General features: G+C 43.2%; 1 protein-coding gene across 1 annotated transcript in view; it reads right to left on the bottom strand.

The window, feature by feature from the left end:
- LOC306967047 (cell adhesion molecule 4-like) overlaps positions 1–16,554 on the bottom strand; it is a 246,565-nt gene extending 230,011 nt beyond the window's left edge. Inside the window, exon 1 of the mRNA XM_079561948.1 lies at positions 16,334–16,554. Coding sequence (XP_079418074.1) covers positions 16,334–16,406 — 73 coding nt within the window. The 5' untranslated portion in view covers positions 16,407–16,554. The remainder of the gene's footprint in view (positions 1–16,333) is intronic.
- Positions 16,555–17,942: the final 1,388 nt, after the last annotated feature.

Below are 17,942 nucleotides of genomic sequence, written 5' to 3'. Positions count from 1 at the left end.
TATTGTATTTTTATTTTATTTTTTTATTAACTGAAAGAATACAAACTCTCGCTGAGACTTGAACAAAGGCTAGGGGGTAAACAAGGCTCTCAAAACACAAAGAGAGCATTCAGCAAAGTAAAATATTTACAATAAAATTCTTTTAAAATAAAAGCAGTTTTGAAAGTTGGTCGCTGATTGTCCGTGCAGTTTTCCAGTCTTATACTAAGTAGCTATAAATTAATCCAACTCCGGACATCATTCCAGAAAACATTTGAATAGTGACATTCAAAAAAATAAATGACAAGTAGTTTCAACATCTTGGTTGCAGAAAGTACATGGGTCAACATCAAATTTAAATCTTCTTTCAAGAAATTGGTTCACAGGGTATGCATTATTTATTAATTTAAAATTAATCTCCTTCACTTTAGGAGAAACTGGCCATTTAATAAAGGCAGTGTGTGCCTTGAGTTTGGCTTCATGATAGACTGAACAGTCCAATTTCCTGAAAGAAGTTCCATTATAGTCGTGATAAATTATTTGCCTAAGACACTTGTTGATGAACTTATTATTACATTTGAAATCAATAAAATTGTAGTCATTTATCTTCAATTTTGGCAGTGCAATGGTTACCTGAGAATACAAAAGTGTGTTTTGAATTAACTGAATCAAGGACTGTGGAATTGATCCACAAATTTTATCAAAAAATGTCCTTTCGCAGATTAGGTTATATTTGTCCACAAAGTCAGAGAAATTTTGAAAATTACCATTTTTATCCACTAAGTCTATTATAAAAATAATCTTTTTCTCGAACCAGTTTTGTATGAATATAGATTTTCTATTAATTAAAATTGTTCTATTGTTCCACACTCTCCTAGTTATAAGTGCCCCATTTCAAAATATCCAATGTTTCATTAAAAAAAAGATTTGGCTCTCATAAAAGAGCTATAAGTCCTGTTGTTAACCGCAAAAAACGTATAGTTCTGACCAAGTGCACCACCAAGTTTCAGAACTGTCAGCAAAAGCTAAACTTGACCGTCTCCGGCTCGGCTGATTTGTGCCCAGTTTCTGAAACCCAGCCAGAGGACTTCACATCAGTCATCATTTGGGATCAACCTGCTCTTTAATTACCAATGCTTTATGTTTGTTTTTAATTTTCCCCATAAGCTCGTAAATCGCATTGCCCCCGCAGCACCGGTCCATTCCATCACTTTGGTAAATAAGCGTCCACTATAATTGCTAATGCAGGCCCGGCCACCGACAAAACGGACTTTCCTGAAATTACACTTGATGGCTTCAGAGCACGATAAGCAAATACATGGAAACGTAATGGCACGAATGCTATTATTTTAATTATTACTTCTCTTGCACTTATCAAATTGGATTTTTCCTTGAACCACATACGTAAAATTACCTCCACTCGCTTGTGAATTATTGATTGAAACATAAAGCCAGGTCATTTTACACACAGTCGTTATGTGTATGTGAAATGACAGCAATGGACTTGGGAGAATGAAATTACATTGTACATTTCATTTGTGCAAGGGGACAGATCATGTGAGCTATATAAGCTACTGCTTTAGTGCCTGTCCAAAGCCCGTAAAAATATCAGGGAACAGCCTTTTACATAAAGATTCTACGGCAAATTACCACATTTTGGACTAGTGTGGTAATAACTGCACTTATATAGGCTTTATTGTGCCTGCACTGTCATTGGTTTTATGGGTCAAAAACAAACAAACCACGACACAGATCCATGCCCGGGGACCTCCAGTTATTCAGGATGTTAGTCAGCAAGTGCCTGATTGACAGGGTATAGGTTGGAACAAAGGAATCCAGACACCAGGAGAACGTTCAAACTCTACAGGGTCAGGGAATTAAACCAGGACCTTCTTGTTGTAAACCGAGTGTACAAGCTAATAAGTATTAACTGGTTAATCTACAAACTGAAGTTGTTGTCAATAACAGACAGCCCTTGACAGCAAAACTATCTCGCTGACCGAAAGCATGGGCGGAATTGCTGTGATTATGAGGAAGACAGATGGCAGCCATCTTGGCCCTTGGGAAGTGAAGAAATAATCAAGAATGAGAGCACATTCCCCACAGCTTTCTTTTATTAGTTTCTTCTGCAATAAAGCATGTTACACTGTGTAGTGGCAGGCCAGCGACAGGGCCGTACTGTGTGCACTGTGAGGCTTTCAGATTGGATGGTCACTATTGCGGACAACATTTCAGAAATAACTCTGAGCCAAACTACTTCTACTACTTCTCTCTTCTTCTTTTTTTTTTACTTTTTGGCAGATATTGCAACAATGATAATAACATCAATAGACATGTGAAGCTTTTAAATATTAGCTGCAAAACTAATAACAAGTTTCATATAAGACCCTGTGGTGACATGATAGGTCTCTGTAACTATACAGTATATTGCAAAAATCAAACAAATATACGTGATTCTTTTGAAATTATATGGATAGTCAATCAATATGTTTGATCAGAGTTGAGTGCAGAAATACCTATTTGGATTACAGTGTTTGAGATTGAGGATTACAGTGGAATTGAGGATTCCACTGTACACAAGTCCTTTCTTTTTGTTTCTTTAGTTATTATTCTTGATCTTCCAATGTTGCACTGGATTCCTATATGGATCTTGTACATGACACACCCACCTCGACTTTCCAAGCTGTCCAACAATATCTAAAAAAAAATATTTTGACTCTCCAGAGGCCTTTTCAAAGCTGCACAATTCCCCAGTACAGCCTATAGTCGGTGGCATACTTTATTGAACCACAATGGTGCCCATTCCCCAGGGCCTGTTTGAGACATGTTCAGTGTGACTCTGTGCACAGCTGTTCTCTCCTACACTTCAGCACCAGAGAAGAGAGACAGGCTCCTGCTGCAGCCAGTGATAACATTATTCTCCAGCAGATGGACACACTGATAGAGGGCGTGAGGGAGTTTGTGTTATAGCTGCACATGGGAGGCCGGTGGATGTTGGGTCTGAGCCGCCTAAAGGAGGATCCGCAGTCATGAAGTTAAATACCCCTGAGATACCGGGGAGAAACTGGAGACTTGTGGGAATTGCACACAGACACTCAAGGTCAAACAGTAACAATATCAGCAGAGAACTCTAGTCAAATCAATTCAAATTCTAAGAACGATACAAGTTAAAAACAGGCAATAGGATCAATATTTCAGTATTTAAATGAGTTAAATGCTTTGTTAGTCATGTCACAAAGGGCGCCCATGATGCGGCACATAAAAGAGGACATGGTCCGTTTGATTTTTAGAACCAGGGAAGAAAACCTCTTGCCAGACGGGAGCAGCTGGCACTGGTCATAGAGGTTATGAGTAAAGCCAGATGAAATAAGCCTTTTTCTAATGCCAAACTTTGGAATGTTGTTCCCAGTGGAATTTATGGCTTTCCGATGATCTTCTCACTCATCCTTAATGATCTTATTCAGATGGCTTATGCTCACTTTACACAGCCATGCTGATCTAAATGCAGTGCCGGAAAGATCAATGTGGATGCCAACCTTGGGTCTTCGAGAGGTTCAAATCCATGTAGTTTAATTTGCACCAATCAATAATTCCTGTCTCATCTGGATATTTGAGCTATTGTATGTCCGGGTTGTCACTTTTTTTTACTCATTTGTATAAAGTGGATAGGACAGGAAAAACCAGTGAACCCTGAGGACTTCCTGTTGAGATGGTCTTATGTGAACTACAGGGACCACTGCACCTACCTGCCTCTCTCACTGTCAAGAAGGAGAGAAACCGCAGAATTAAAGGGCCCGAAATACCAACTTTTTGAGTGACGGTGCAGGTTTTTAGTGGCAGTTGTGGTGAATAGGTGGAAAAAACAATAATTTTAAATTTTTTAAATTCCATCAAGTCCCTTAAAATGTGGATTTACTTTCAACATGTGCAGCTTCTGGCCCATAAGATGTGGCTGCACAGCATTAAAGGCACTGGAGAAGTCCACAAAGACCAGCTGGACTGAGTTTCCAGGTTAAGCCAAGAGCATCTGAACACTGTGGGTCAAAACAGCATCATCAACGCCTCTGTTCTTCTTGCAAATTGCAGAGGGTCAGTCAAACCACTGACCTCCTCTAACAGTCGACTTACCAGTTTCAGCGAAGATTTTGCCCCGTCTTTAAATTATATTAATAATAAGCACTTGTTGACTTAGATTACAATTAGATAAAGAGCGGTGTTGAGATACCTCTTACTTGTGGGTTCGATTTTCGAGGTCAAGGTCATGAGTGCTTGTTGTTTTTATTGCTCACTTACAGTTTAACAGTTTGATTTGGCCTGGCCTCCGCCTCCTCTTTGCAAACTCTCTACACTGTTTGACTTTTTTTTGTTTTGCTCCGCTGAACAGGAAGAGCATGAATTGATGACCTTATGAATCTCCAAAGAGTCCAGCAAATCATTGCGGTAAATCTTGCCCCAGCGCATTAAACATGTCCGCGGGCTTTTTCTCTCCGACTTTTCTCCTTTACTTTTTCATAAGTCATCTCTCCCTCCTTCCTACCTACTTGCACTCGAGCGTCTTTGAGAGCGTCCAACTCCTTAAAAGATTGTTTTCGTGAGTGCGCCTAATGAATTGCCGCTAATTAATCGTTGTTTACACTTTATAAATGAAGCAGACTCCAGCGTTAATACTCCTCAGCGCTCTTGTCTTACGGGTCGTAGAACATCGATAAGCGGCTCAGGCAGTTTACAGGTGTCCAAATATAGATAAAGCTATCCTGGATTCCCCCCCCCCCCCCTTTTTGAAAGTTGTCTAAACCATCGATTGGCGCCCATCCAATAGAGAGCTTCTATCTGATACGTTGGCAGCTGCTGTTATTTCTTGACTGATAGCACTTGCATAAAAAAGGTACAGCAAACAGAATGTGCGGCTCTATGGTAATATGAAACGTGTTAAATATAAAATGTAACACGATAAACACTTACTTAAGAGCAGAATTATTGCACACAGAGGTTTTTTATAAATGTCAGGCACAGCCACTTAGAAGAGATGCATTTTCAGACTTCTCGCAGATGGAGACTCTTTGGAGACCTCTCAGATTGTTGTCCGCCTTCTGAAAACCTCCATCTGATTTCCCGCGAGACAGCACATGCTGCTTTGACTGGCAATTTTTCTGCATCCGACAATCTAATCAAAGCAAGTTATTAACTGAGATGAGAGTGAGAGAGGCATACGAGATGGCAGAGGAACGAATATTCGTGTTCTTGAGTGGGAGCTACATTCTCCATCTCAAAGACAGTTTAAAGGTTGAGGTAAAAGCAGGAAAACCAACACTTTGTTAACAAGGGAAGTTCAGCTGGAGCACACATCATTGTTGCACACTGCACTCCGAATCATTATGGAAATAATTTCTCAGATCTTAACTGTCAACGCAGTCAGCATATGTTCAAGTCTTTAACTGTTGGAGGATCATTTGAATGCGATTGAAAAAAACCTCCCAATGATAACAGCATTTCAAAAATATATAGAAATATTGTAAACAACTCAAAATGCACTGTTTCTGCTCATGACCATTCAATTAATAGTTATGTGGAGAATAGATGGTTTATGCACAACTGCAGCCTCTGGAGGGCTGGAGACTCCAGAGGCACCAGCAGCTTCAAATACCTGTTTGCTGCTTTGTAGCATCTGTTCTCTTAATCTGATGTGTTTGTCTGGCAGAAACCGTCCTCATTGTGCTTTTATCTACACAAACCCGTGTGTGTCTGAATCAGCCACAAATCTCCTAACAGTATGATGATTATGCTTAATCTTTCATGAAATATCGAAGGTTTTCATACCTAGTCCAAGGCATTCAACTATTTCACGCTTTTCATCAGCAGAAAGACCCTTTTTCTTTCTATTGCTTGAAAAAGGTGGTCTGCTTAATAATAATGGTGAATGTCCTTTATCAGTTTTTCCCTGACAACTAATCAACCCAGGTGTCTGAGATTGATGTCAGTGATTCAAAGAGCCCTGAGACACAATACCATCCATGCGTTTCATTGAAAACCTTTTTTTTTTTACCTTTAAGACACTGAAATACAATTTGCATAATGATTTGTAACGCAGTATAGTTAAAGCAAGGGTATTCAAACACATCCTCAGCAAATGTCGCAGATTGCAACCCCTTTTCTCTTTGCTTCCCACCAAAAATAACCTCTCACTGCAGCTGTTGGACATTGCTGTTTGAATCAGAATGTGCTGTTTTGTAGAGTTGAAGTTTTTGTTATGTTTTTTGCCTTTTGCTACTCTTCGGAGGAGGGATACGTTGTCAAGTAGGACCGCAGGGGGAGCTCAGTGGGAGCTATATATGAGCAGTCACAATGGCACTTTGAAAAGTCACCGCAGAAGAGTCAAAGATTACTCAAACATGCTCAGAACAAATCTAAACAACTTCCTCCCCATGTGATTGCATTTATATGATTAGTTTAATCGCAATTTCCTGAAATACTGTATTATGAGGGAGTCTCTCTGGTCCCAAAAAGAGGATCTCTGGTTCACAGCTTTTACAAATTCCGCAGATTGATTGATTGATTGATTGATTGATTGATTGATTGATTGATTGATTGATTGATTGATTGATTGATTGATTGATTGATTGATTGATTGATTGATTGATTGATTGTAGTGATGAGCGAGTGAAGCCTTGTGACACTTCAATGCTTTCCTTGCAAGAGTCTTGCTAAAGGGCCTGTCTCACCAAAGAGAGCAGCAAAAACGTTGCCGAGACTGCCATGACTGACAGTCTCTGTAACTTCTCCGCAACTCGGACTGATTGCACACATTCAAAAGGCCTATCTCCACAAAACGTCCGCTGGCAATAAGTCAAGTCTCCAGGTAGTCCCGGTAAAAACGAACAGGTGCGATATCAGCAGAGTCGCCACATGGTCTCAGAGAGGTCGGCGAGAGGTCTATGTGGTCTCAGCTGTGGCAATGTTGCGAACACTATTTGTCACAATATTTCTGTGGTGTCTCTGCAATGTCTCCAAGACCTGTCGGATACCAAGGAGATCTCAAAAAGACTCTTTGAGGACAACAAATGATATTCACAAAACAGCTGCTTGAGACCTCTCGTAGACCATGGTTAGACCACATGGAGGTTTTTTCAAGTCTCCTTGTGGTCTCCGATAAAATCAATGTTCAATTTCATCGAGACTACCTGGAGACTCGCCTTATCTCCAGGGGACGTCTCAATCTAGTCTCCAAGTAGTCTCCAGGTCGGTGAGACAGACCCTTAGAGAGGCGTAGACTCAAAGCTGCTTCATTCTGTTTGAGCACTGACCTCTTCTGGACAAATTTGAATATTGTGACTTCTCATAAATGTGACTGAAACACCAAGACAATCAAATTGATGTTTTAAACGGTTTGATCATCTGCACCAAAAATAAGATAAAATGGTCTTTGATTGATCAGACCAATGATAGGCCTATAAATAAGAATTTTCTTTGTAATGTGGTCGTCTCAGTCAGCTGCCGCTCTACTGCTTTCATGGAGATCTCATTCAGTTAGAGCTAATTTAGCCATATGTGTGCAGTAAATTGCAACGCATAGGTTTCCCACGGCCAGGCGCAGAAATCCGTGGTTTAGCGCCTCGCCGCTCAAGGCTGTCAAGGCAAACACTCAGAGCCAATGAGACTCGTGAACCAATGAGCCGCTTTGACAGAGATACATGACTCGCAGAGTGAAGCACTTTTTGAAACAGCAAGGCTTTAGTCACATGACCAGCTGCAGTGAAAGAGACTCCGGCGCAGTGCTTCGAATCAGTCTGCTTCAGAAAGAGCCATACAACATCACAATGAAATGACTGATGTGGAAGACCTGGAACATTGATGGCTTGAATTCTGCTCTATAATACTGCTGTTGAGTCATTGGGCAAGACACTACATTAACCCATATCAATAAGGCAGTGTTTATGATTTGTGGAAGTCGAAGGCACGTTGACAGTGAATTGGCAACCGAAAAGCTTGAATGAATAGTGGTCCACTGCACCAATACTGCACCTCTACCAGTTACTGTCAGTTTCTTCAAAGATGTGTGTATTTTTATTGTCTCCAAGTTAACAAGAGGACAGGGATCCTTGTTTCTTCACTATCTTAACAGAGTGAGCTGTACTTGTTGCTCTTGCTTTGGGGAGCGAGGTTACACCTTAGCAGCACGACCCCATCCATCACAACACCCCTCCTGTACAGTGTGGTCGCCTACACCGCGCTCGCCCTCCTTTTGCCGTCTTTATCACACTCTATGGCCATCAATCTCCCTGTCTCTCCTCCGTGCCCTCACCCTGTACTTTTAACTCCAGACCCACCTCCTTAATCTCAAACTTCCTTCCCTCATCCTCTTTTCCACTCTCCTAAATCCGTCACTGGGCGCAGCGGGAGGCACTGTCTCCATAACTCTCTTGTCTCTTCCCCTACTTCTATTTACAAAGCTCAAATCCCACAATCATTCGGTGGTTTGCTGGACTCCTCTCTGACTGACTTTCCCCCTAGTTTTCCAGCGCACTGCTCCACTGATGTGTGACGCTACCCAAGGCGCCTCCTCTCCCCTTCGCCTCTGCTCTTTTATAGACTGTGCAGCCAGGCATCGCTCTCCCCGCTGCCCCGCTCTCCTTGGCTCTTCCCCGTGACCCTATCAGTCCAGCGGTGCCCCGGTTAAGCCTGGTCACTCTTCATCAGCTCGCCTCCGCTGGACACACCGACCTCCCAAGGGCAAAGGAGAAACAGTGTCTCGTTGGCAGCCTCGGTATCACACCATTGAGCGCCTTGCCGGGGTTTAAGTCCTCTTTGATCCCTCTGCTCCCCCCCAACGATCAGCTCATTACCACTGGGTCACCGATGTTCACTCGATCCCGTCTCTGCTAAGTCAAGTCTTTTCTGGATGGAGTGTCATACAAGCAGAGCGGACTCTTCACACAAGTAGGTACACAAATGCAATGTTGTAAAGTCGATAAGTAAGCTTCCTGTTCAGAGCACGTGCAAACAAACAGAAACTTTTGGCAACTTCTCTGGTCCACTCAAGTCACTTTTGCCCCTGTGCCGAGCACCTGCCTCCCCTCTGTCTCTACATTAAGTATTTCGAGATAGAATATATGTCCTTCTTCTTCATGTGTGAGTACAGAGGCTTCTATTTTAGCCTCTTGCCCTCTTCAGCTCGATCCGTCTGCCTTTCTCGTCCATTACTCGCCAGCGAGGGGCTTCATTCTGGTGCCAGGGCGCGGATAATCACCTTGGTAACCGGCGTTAGCAGAGGCCGCTGTCTGGCCACGTTAGCGCTGGACCCTGCGGGAGCTGCTAAAGCAGGTGTCAGAGCGGCGAGGGAGGGTGTTAAACAAGCCCTGGGCCGAGCGGGAGGCACAATCGTTTACTTTTTCGGTCATGGAGACGCTGGCACAAATAGCGAGGAATGTTCACCCCATGGCTTTTGTGTTTTGATTTGTTTTCTCACTCGGGAAGCCCTTTCTGTGTCAGTCTACCTGTCCACGCTGCAATTGAAGCTCTGACTTAAGCACCATCAGCTCTGTGAATAGAATGTATGGTCGCTGTCAAAAAGCACAGAGCAGTAGGGGTCAGATGAGTTCACTGCAGTTTGGTTAGGATAACTCGTGAAGTTTATTTTTATTTTGCACTTCAAGAAGAATAGCATCGACAGCTCAAGATTTCATCATTATTATCTACTTACACAATAAACAAATAGGTCATATTTGCCATTAATTTAAGTGAGCAATGCGCAAGAGCGTATTTATAAGCTGAAACAAGATTTATTCCAGTTTATTTCAAAGCAACTAGTGTCACTGACCTTCAAAATCTTGCTGTATATTGACAACTGAAATGTGTATTTATTGTTTTTATAATGCATACTATATTGAAAAGTGATAATAAAATGTCTCGAAACTATGCAAATTTATGTGCTCTCTGCCTGGAACCTGAAGTTACAAAAGATACAGACACAGCATACTTTTAGAAATACTACCTAGGAACTGACCCACACTGACCCGTACGAGTACTTTTCTGACTTCCCATCACATCAAGATGTAACAGGATGTACAGTGAGTCCATGGTCTTAAATATCTGCCAGCTCTGTGGTCATAAGGTCATGATGCAAAAAAGCTCAATTTCCACACCATGCCAGTCCTGTCGGGTGGAGTTGAGTGAACTGGATTGATTGGCGGGCCTTTTGCACCAGCTAATGGAAGACAAGTCCTTGGCATCCTGCTCAGCATAAAAAAAAGAAAAAAAAACTTTAAGAGGAAAAGTTGGTAAAGCGCCAGTTGTTCTTTGGGAGAGCGACACATAAGGACGACATAGATCACCATTATGATAATCACAAGCTGCACTGTCAGGGGAATAGTAATGGGAAGGAGATGAGGTGGCTGCCATAAAGAATGTTTCGACATTAGCGCTGGCCTGATTGGACTGACAGAAGTTTCACTAATGGACAATTAAACAAATGGTCAAATGAGACGCAAGATTTAAAGCAGCAATTTTTCTTAGCGTAGCCTCTACTTAATCACTGTGCCCGGAAGAACTTGTTTGGACATTAACCTTTTTATGACACTCGCCAAACAAGGACATGCTGCGAATTTTACAGACATAATGCAACTCAAAGCGCAATAGGCTAACGCTCCAGCTAAATCCTGAACCTAGCCAATGATCCGGATGTGCTTTCTCTGGTTTTGTAAAGGAATCTACACCTTTATAGTCCTACAATATCAAGAATTCAAATGCGCAGACCTATGTTGTTTTTGAACAAACTCCATTCATGCCCATGATGCTGAAAGGTACGGCCTTAATGAAACTCTCCCTGGACAATGTCCGTGATGCTGAGGGGCCTTATTGAGATGTAATCATGGACTAAAGCTATTCAGAAGAAAAGGGAGAGCTACGGATCGCATTGAAGACCATGGGGCAGATTAGCGCATAATTACTGTAAAATACATCACCTGCATTAAACAGCGGGGTCCAGGAAAAGTTCAGCTGCTGAATAATAGAGCACTAAAAGCCCACAGGAGAATAAAACCCAGTCTATAAGGTGTGTAACTCGTATAGATATGACTGGGCCAGAGAAGAAACACACTGGCTTGTGTATGTACCGGCAGCTGGTTGGTCGAGATAGCGGGACACAGTGGAAGGAGGCTGAAAATGGTTGTTTGAACTTACTACATATACAGCAAAGGAGATGTTAGTAATGATGCTAGTTAAATGATCATCAATCATGGTTGCTTAACTGTTAAATGGTCTGTAACATTGAAATCTCAGTGCTTCTTACAAACTCAGAGAACCAAAACTTTGCAGGCAGTATTGTTCTTAGACGTAGTTTGAATTGAATGTATAGGGCAATGACTTAATCCTTTCCATATTCTGGTAACTCGGACAGTTTATTTACACATGTATAGTCCTATAGTGATAATGATCCGAACTGCAAAAACAGGAGCTGGGCAAAAAAGATGCCAACTCTGAGACTTATCTAAACAATGATCAAGATAAAAATCTACTTTGTACTTTTAACTGGCCCCAGAAGGTGAAAAGTATAGGTAAGGAGAAGTTTTTGCTCTAGTTAATCACTCTCTGACAAGTTTCTTTTCAATGGAAGGAGAAAATTCTCCAAGGCCTTGGATCAAAGAAAAGCTTGGCTGGTGGCGAAGACTCGTGCCGTGAGAACAAAGGAAAATGCTGAAGAAGCGTAAGTCTGTTCAGCTAAAACTCTGCCATGATGCAAACTGGCAACGGCGTGCATCACAATCTGAACTTGACTTGTAACTTGCTGTCGGGAAGACGAACTTGGCAGCCTCCAAAATATTTAACAGGATGTGGGAGGAACACGAACATATGCATCTTTGACCATCTATATTTTCATATTTTGCAAGAGCAGCATCTCCCTTGATATTTACGTTCACACGCCAGACTTTCCTCCTGTGATTCAGAGCGACACAGAATTATGCAAGTGTTTGTGTGTGTTTTGTACACTCGTTCGCGTACACATATACAACAGGCTTATAATTGGTATTCAAATGTCCTCCCACAGGTGCGCGTCCACAACTGCTGCCGTTTTTCAGCGCGACGCAGCATCGGCCAAGGTCCAAAACAACGTGGCGGGCGAACAAGCTCCACGACGGATGGTCCCATCGCACAAGAGTTGGAATAAACAAATGCAGGTGATTTAAAGCCCTGCGGTGATAATGGAGGTCCTTGTGGCGTATAGGAAAGGATAAGAGAAGGACGAGGAACGGGAGAGGGAATGGTGGGTGGCTGCGATTAGGAGAAAGAGGTGGAGTGAGCTGCATTAGTAACTGTAAATGCAGGGTGCAACTTTGGCGCATCAGCCCACCCCCGCTAAGTCACGCTCGAAGCAAGCCAACCCACAGAGAAATAATCCCACATATGTGCAGGTCCCGCAGGCCAGGCCCTCAGACACTCTGTGAAGTAGCTCAGGCTTTCTTCTCATGATTTCCTTCTTCTACCCGCCTCGCTCCTCATCAGCATCTTTCACGCATCGACATCTAATTGTGTCTTCCAGGTTTAGTCATCCTTGTGAAAATAACATAAATAAACACAGAAAGAATCTTATTGAAGGAATTAAAAATATCCAGTACCAGCTTAGATGTGGATACATGTGTGGTTGAAATGTTAGTCTCATCCATCCACTATAGAAGTTGACTGTTGTGTCGATTGCATTACACACACCCACCTCATAACACCCACACTCAACTGGTTTTATTCTATATTCATGCAGGTCAGACCCTTGAATGTCTGTTTTGCAAGAAAAAATGCCTGTGTAGTTATATTTGCAATATTTCAAAATTCGGTGTATACCTCAGTTAAACATATGGGTAAAAGATCAAAAGTTTAACTGCAAAGCGAGAAGAGGCGGGTACTTCTACTTCATTTTTCATATTCTTTGCGTGAACTGAATGTGTATGCTATTTTTCATGTTAAAACATAAAAACATAAAAAACATATGACATTTACTCTCCAACAGTTTTTTAACTTTTACTTAAGTAACTACTTCCTACTTTTTTCTCTTTACTCTTCATTTGGCTGCTTTACCCACCTCTGATAGAGTAATATTAGCATGACTATATGACTTTCGATTGGTATTCCTGAACAAAACAGTAGATTTTGCCGTTTCAAAGGAGCACATCTTGTTACCACTCCTCTACCTCCTCATCCCCTCTCCTTGCATCCGCCCATCCCTGATCCCTGTAGTGCACAAAGACCATGTCCTCCAGCCGTGCCATCTTCACAGCGCCCTCTCAATCTATGGTGCGCGTCGTTCCCTCGCAATCAATTTTGTCCAACACAATCCGTGCATGATAACAAGCCACCGGCCCCCATCCCCTCCCCGGCTTTTGTCTCCTCACTATTGCTCTCCTCCAGATTAGCTAAGCCTGTTTGCACATGGACCATGAAAAGCCGTTCTCAGAAATAGGCACCGATTGTGTTCAAGGGTGTTCCAAAACCAGCCACTTCAGGCCTTGGTTCAGTATGTCAACCCTCTTATATATATCGATTTATTTTTTCTTCGGCATTGTTGTAGATTTAAGTACTGTGTTAATGGCTTTGAAGGATGAAAGGGAGTCCTCCTTCTGTCTGTGAGGGGAATACTTGCAAGTATCACCGACCTATAGTGAAATACACTTTTTTTTTTACTATGACTGCTGTGCTGTGTCTGATGGAGCTAGAATGCAAAGTCTATTTCACACATACCTGCATGTCACCCAAGCCATTAGGTTTGCTATCAAATTATCCGTTGCATGCTTGTCCACAATTTGCCAGTTAGTTTTCGACAATATAATTTTTCCTCTTTGTGGTGCTTTATAGACAGATTTTTGTTATTCCTCGGGGTTTCCTAAAGAAGAAGAAGAAGAAGAAGAAGAAGAAGAAGAAGAAGAAGAAGAAGAAGAAGAAGAAGAAGAAGAAGAAGAAGAAGTCTGCGTAGGTTTCCTCCCCTACCACTAAAAACATGTGCAATAGGTGAATCTTCCAGCCAGGTGATTCTGACCACCAGCCTGGCTCCACATCATGGAGATGGGTCCCCGGGTGCGGCACTGCTGTCGACCACTGCTCCTTACGGGTTGCCCCAGCGGCATTGAAGGATGGGTTAAATGCAGAGGACAAATTTCCCTACGGGGACAATAAAGTATACAAACAAAACAAGCCAAACAAGCCAAACAAGCCAAACAAACAAACAAACAAACAAACAAAACAAACAGACGATCTTTATTTAAATAGCGCCTTTCACAGACAAAGCGCTTTACATGAGACAAATGTACATTCACTCCATCGGTGGTGGAAAGCTACGTTTGTAGCTTCAGTTTCGCCCAGGGGAGGATGACAGAAGCGCTGTCGCGACTGCACACGTCTGCGCCAACGGTCCTTCTAACCACCACCATACATTCACTCACAACATTCATCCTGGCCTATTGTACATGTTTTTACATGTAGTACCCGGAGGAGTACCCGGAGGAGTACCCGGAGGAAACCTACGCATGCATGGTGAGAACATGCAAACTCCACACAGAAACTAGGAATCGAACCCTGGACCTTCTAGCTGTGAAGAAGAGAGAGCAGCATCAGCCCAAAACATGCACAAAAGGCTACAGTCTCCAGTTAGTCCTGACAAATTTGGAGATGGAATTCTCAGATACTGCTCCGATCAGGTTGCCCTATAGCAGCAAATGATGGGGTTTACATTCTGATGGTCAGAACAATGAAAGCATGGATCTGTGCCTCCAGTGCCATTGCTATATGTCTACATTTGAATAAATTAATTAATTAAAAGATATAGGCCAAAATGCACAAATACATGAAAACAAAACAAGACCGTTTTGCTACATCAAATTGACTGATATCTGCACTGTACAAAGTTGCAGAAACAGAGCTTACATTTCATACCCCCACAGGACCTCCAGCTTCCCTCCGCCGCCTGCACCCACCTCTCCCGGCCCCTGTCAGCCCCTAGATTAATGACGGTGATCAGCGAGCAGCCCCCAGCAGAGGCCGCCTGCAGCTCGATGCAAAAACCCAGCCAGCACAGCAGCGCGCGCGTTCTATTCTCCTCCTCTCCACCACCCTCCGTTCCCTCCACATCGCACAAGTCTAGTTACAGACACTTCCCGTGTTAACATACAAAACGCGCCTACATGCATGCGCTCTTGCATATAAATCTGCCTTGGGACACCGTTGTTGGATACACGCGCGCGCGCACACACAGGCAAAGACACACAAGGGAGAGGGGGGGGAAACAGGATCAATACTTGAAGCATTGGGGGGGCTGGAGTGAGAGGAGCAACGGGTGTAGAGCAGCATTTACACAACATAACAGCACAGCAGAACCTGACTGTGACAATAGCAGACCCCGACACTTAACCCCATATTGCCCCGGGACGCCTCACATCAAATGCCTCCCCGACACAACACAAGCGAATCACTGTGCGCTCTCCTAGTTGTCATTCCCTCTGCGCACCAAGGCTCTTCTCTGGAATAACAACGTCCATTATAGCTTTTAAACTTGAAACAAGAGCGCATGTGGCACGGGAGACCATGGGGCGTAAAAAGCTGACATCCCTGACTTTCACATCACCTAATATGAAACGATGATACCTTAGGGGGGACGAGTTTGGCGCTCTATCGGGGACGGACCACAAAAGCCACAGCAGATAGGGTTAAACAGATTGTAGGTTGTGATTGTGTGTCTGATTGAGGCAGGTCTCTCGGGTCGAGTCAAGTCACAGGCGCTGCTGGAGATGATTGCACGAGGACATGTTTGTTTTTTTTATATATAAGAACAAGCCCAGACCTTTACACTGAATGTCCGCTGCGTACAACAGAAGCAGAGAGTGTCTGTTGTGACCCACGTCTCTGCTCCACACTGCGGGCATTTGTAATGAGCGCGCATGTGGGGGGGATGCCAAAGCCCCCCCAATTCACAGGATCAGCAGTGCTGTCATTAAAACCACTCAGAACTGTCACCCACCCCCCTCTTCACTATTCACTTTTGTTTTGACACGCTGCAGCTTTTGGGGTCCGTCCAGCGCTCCACTTCCGTAAGAATACAATGAGTCACTCTAAGTAGCCTTATGGATGTGGTCCAGCTTTGCGCAAAAAAGGGGGACACAAAGATGAATATTAACCACTGGCAGAGGCACAACCCGGAGCGGAGATTGTAAAAAAGCTGGGAGAGATGCACGTGTTATAACCAAACAGGAAAAACACACTCCGCGCGTAACGTTGAGCGACAAGAGCGTTAAAGGACTTTGACAAACTTGCAGCCAAACATATCCAGCAGTGCACTTTCACCAAAAAAACACACACAAAAAAAACAATTTGGATTCCTTACCAGTGCGCACCAGGCAGGCAACGGCCAAGATGGTCAACGGGACGCAGTAATTCCACACGTTTGAGAAAGCCATCGTCGCAGCACCGTTATATTCCCCGCTTCTTTTCTCTCTTTTGTTTCTATCTGATCTCTTCCTTAATAATTCCTCTTCTTCGGAGAAACACTGACTATGAACCCGCAGGTCCACTCGCCGCCTGCGCCTTTCGCCGTGTGTGTGTGTACAAGGGAGAGACTCGTGTATAGGACCAGCAGCGTGTGAACTGTCAAAGCGCTGCCTGCGTAATTGACAAGCCCTCCCAAAACGCTCCACCTCACACCCCCACTCTCACTCCAGGAATGTGTGTGGAAAGGTAAAGGAATGTCGCTGACTTTTTGACAATGTGGCTTAATTAGATGTTAAAAAATGCCGTCAACGAGGTGGACCATGTGCGCGTAATGGCCAATGAGAGCGCGGGGGGGAGCGGGCGGAGGGTTGTGCCGACGTGACAGTGGGCGGGGTTTGAGGCGGGGAGCGTGAGGGGATGCAAACATTGGGCACGTTGGCTGCATCATGCATCTTCCAATAATAGTGCTAAAAAAAACGTAATGTTTCTGGTTCCGAGCAATGCATGTTTAATTCATAGGTGAAAGCGGACAGGATGAGTGACACAATTAGACATTTATAAGGGCAGCAGAAGTGGGTTGTTTGAGAGATGCTGATTTATGGCAGGGGAAGGTGAGTGATGCGCAATTGTGCCCGTAAAGGTGTCGTTTTTAAGTGTTATGTTGTACTTCTGCCAATCAGAGAAATGGTTTGGTACAGCTTTTGGTCATTGTAATGTTTTTACGTCGAGCCATGGCTGCCTTCACGTTTGACTTGGAATGGGAGTTATTCTTAGTTAGGAATTCATGTTTTGGTTGGATATTGCCTATAGCTATAACTTGGACTGGGTTTGCTTTTGTAAAGTTGTTGAGCCTTCAGCGCCGAAATGAAAAGGTAAAACTAACCCAGTGTGCCTTAAAGCCTTACCATGTATTGCATGTGACCAGTGGCTTTTAAAGGTGCATTATGGAACTTTTATGCAAAAAAAGTTGATATTTGTGTGTAAATTACCTTGTGTTCCAGCAGCTGCATGAGTGGTCAGCATGGCGCCTTTACTTTGGATCATGGCAGTCTCTACAACGCTCCAGGATCAATTGTGTTGTAAGTTTTCTGGTGAGAGGGTCCACCAGCTTTGAAAACCTCCCAAACAATTGATCCTGGAGTGTTCCAGAGCACTGTGATTTAAAGGAAAGGTGCCGTGCTGACCACACAACTTTTTTTTTCCACATAAAAAAGTTGCAGAATGCACCTTTAAAACAGTGATGTTTTAAGAATAGAATTGGCTGTGGAAGTTCTGCAGCAGATTGATGCATATGAGTCAGCATTTTATTTAGCCTATCATGTTAGCCTTTTTCATTTGTTTTATATAAGGCTATTTAATGTTGTTTAACCTATTTATTTTGGAGGGTGATAAAAACACATCTTGTCAATATCTTAAATTAAGCATCAGTCTCAATAGTTTCAAATATGATTTAGCCTATAGCTCTGACTTTGTCACTACCTGCCAGCCAAACCTGTCTGTAGCCT

This window comes from Gobius niger (assembly GCF_951799975.1).
Source record: "Gobius niger genome assembly, chromosome: 8".
Classification (NCBI taxonomy): Eukaryota; Metazoa; Chordata; class Actinopteri; order Gobiiformes; family Gobiidae; genus Gobius; species Gobius niger.
Note: the sequence above shows the minus strand (reverse complement) of the source record. Positions and strands in the feature narration are given on the sequence as shown.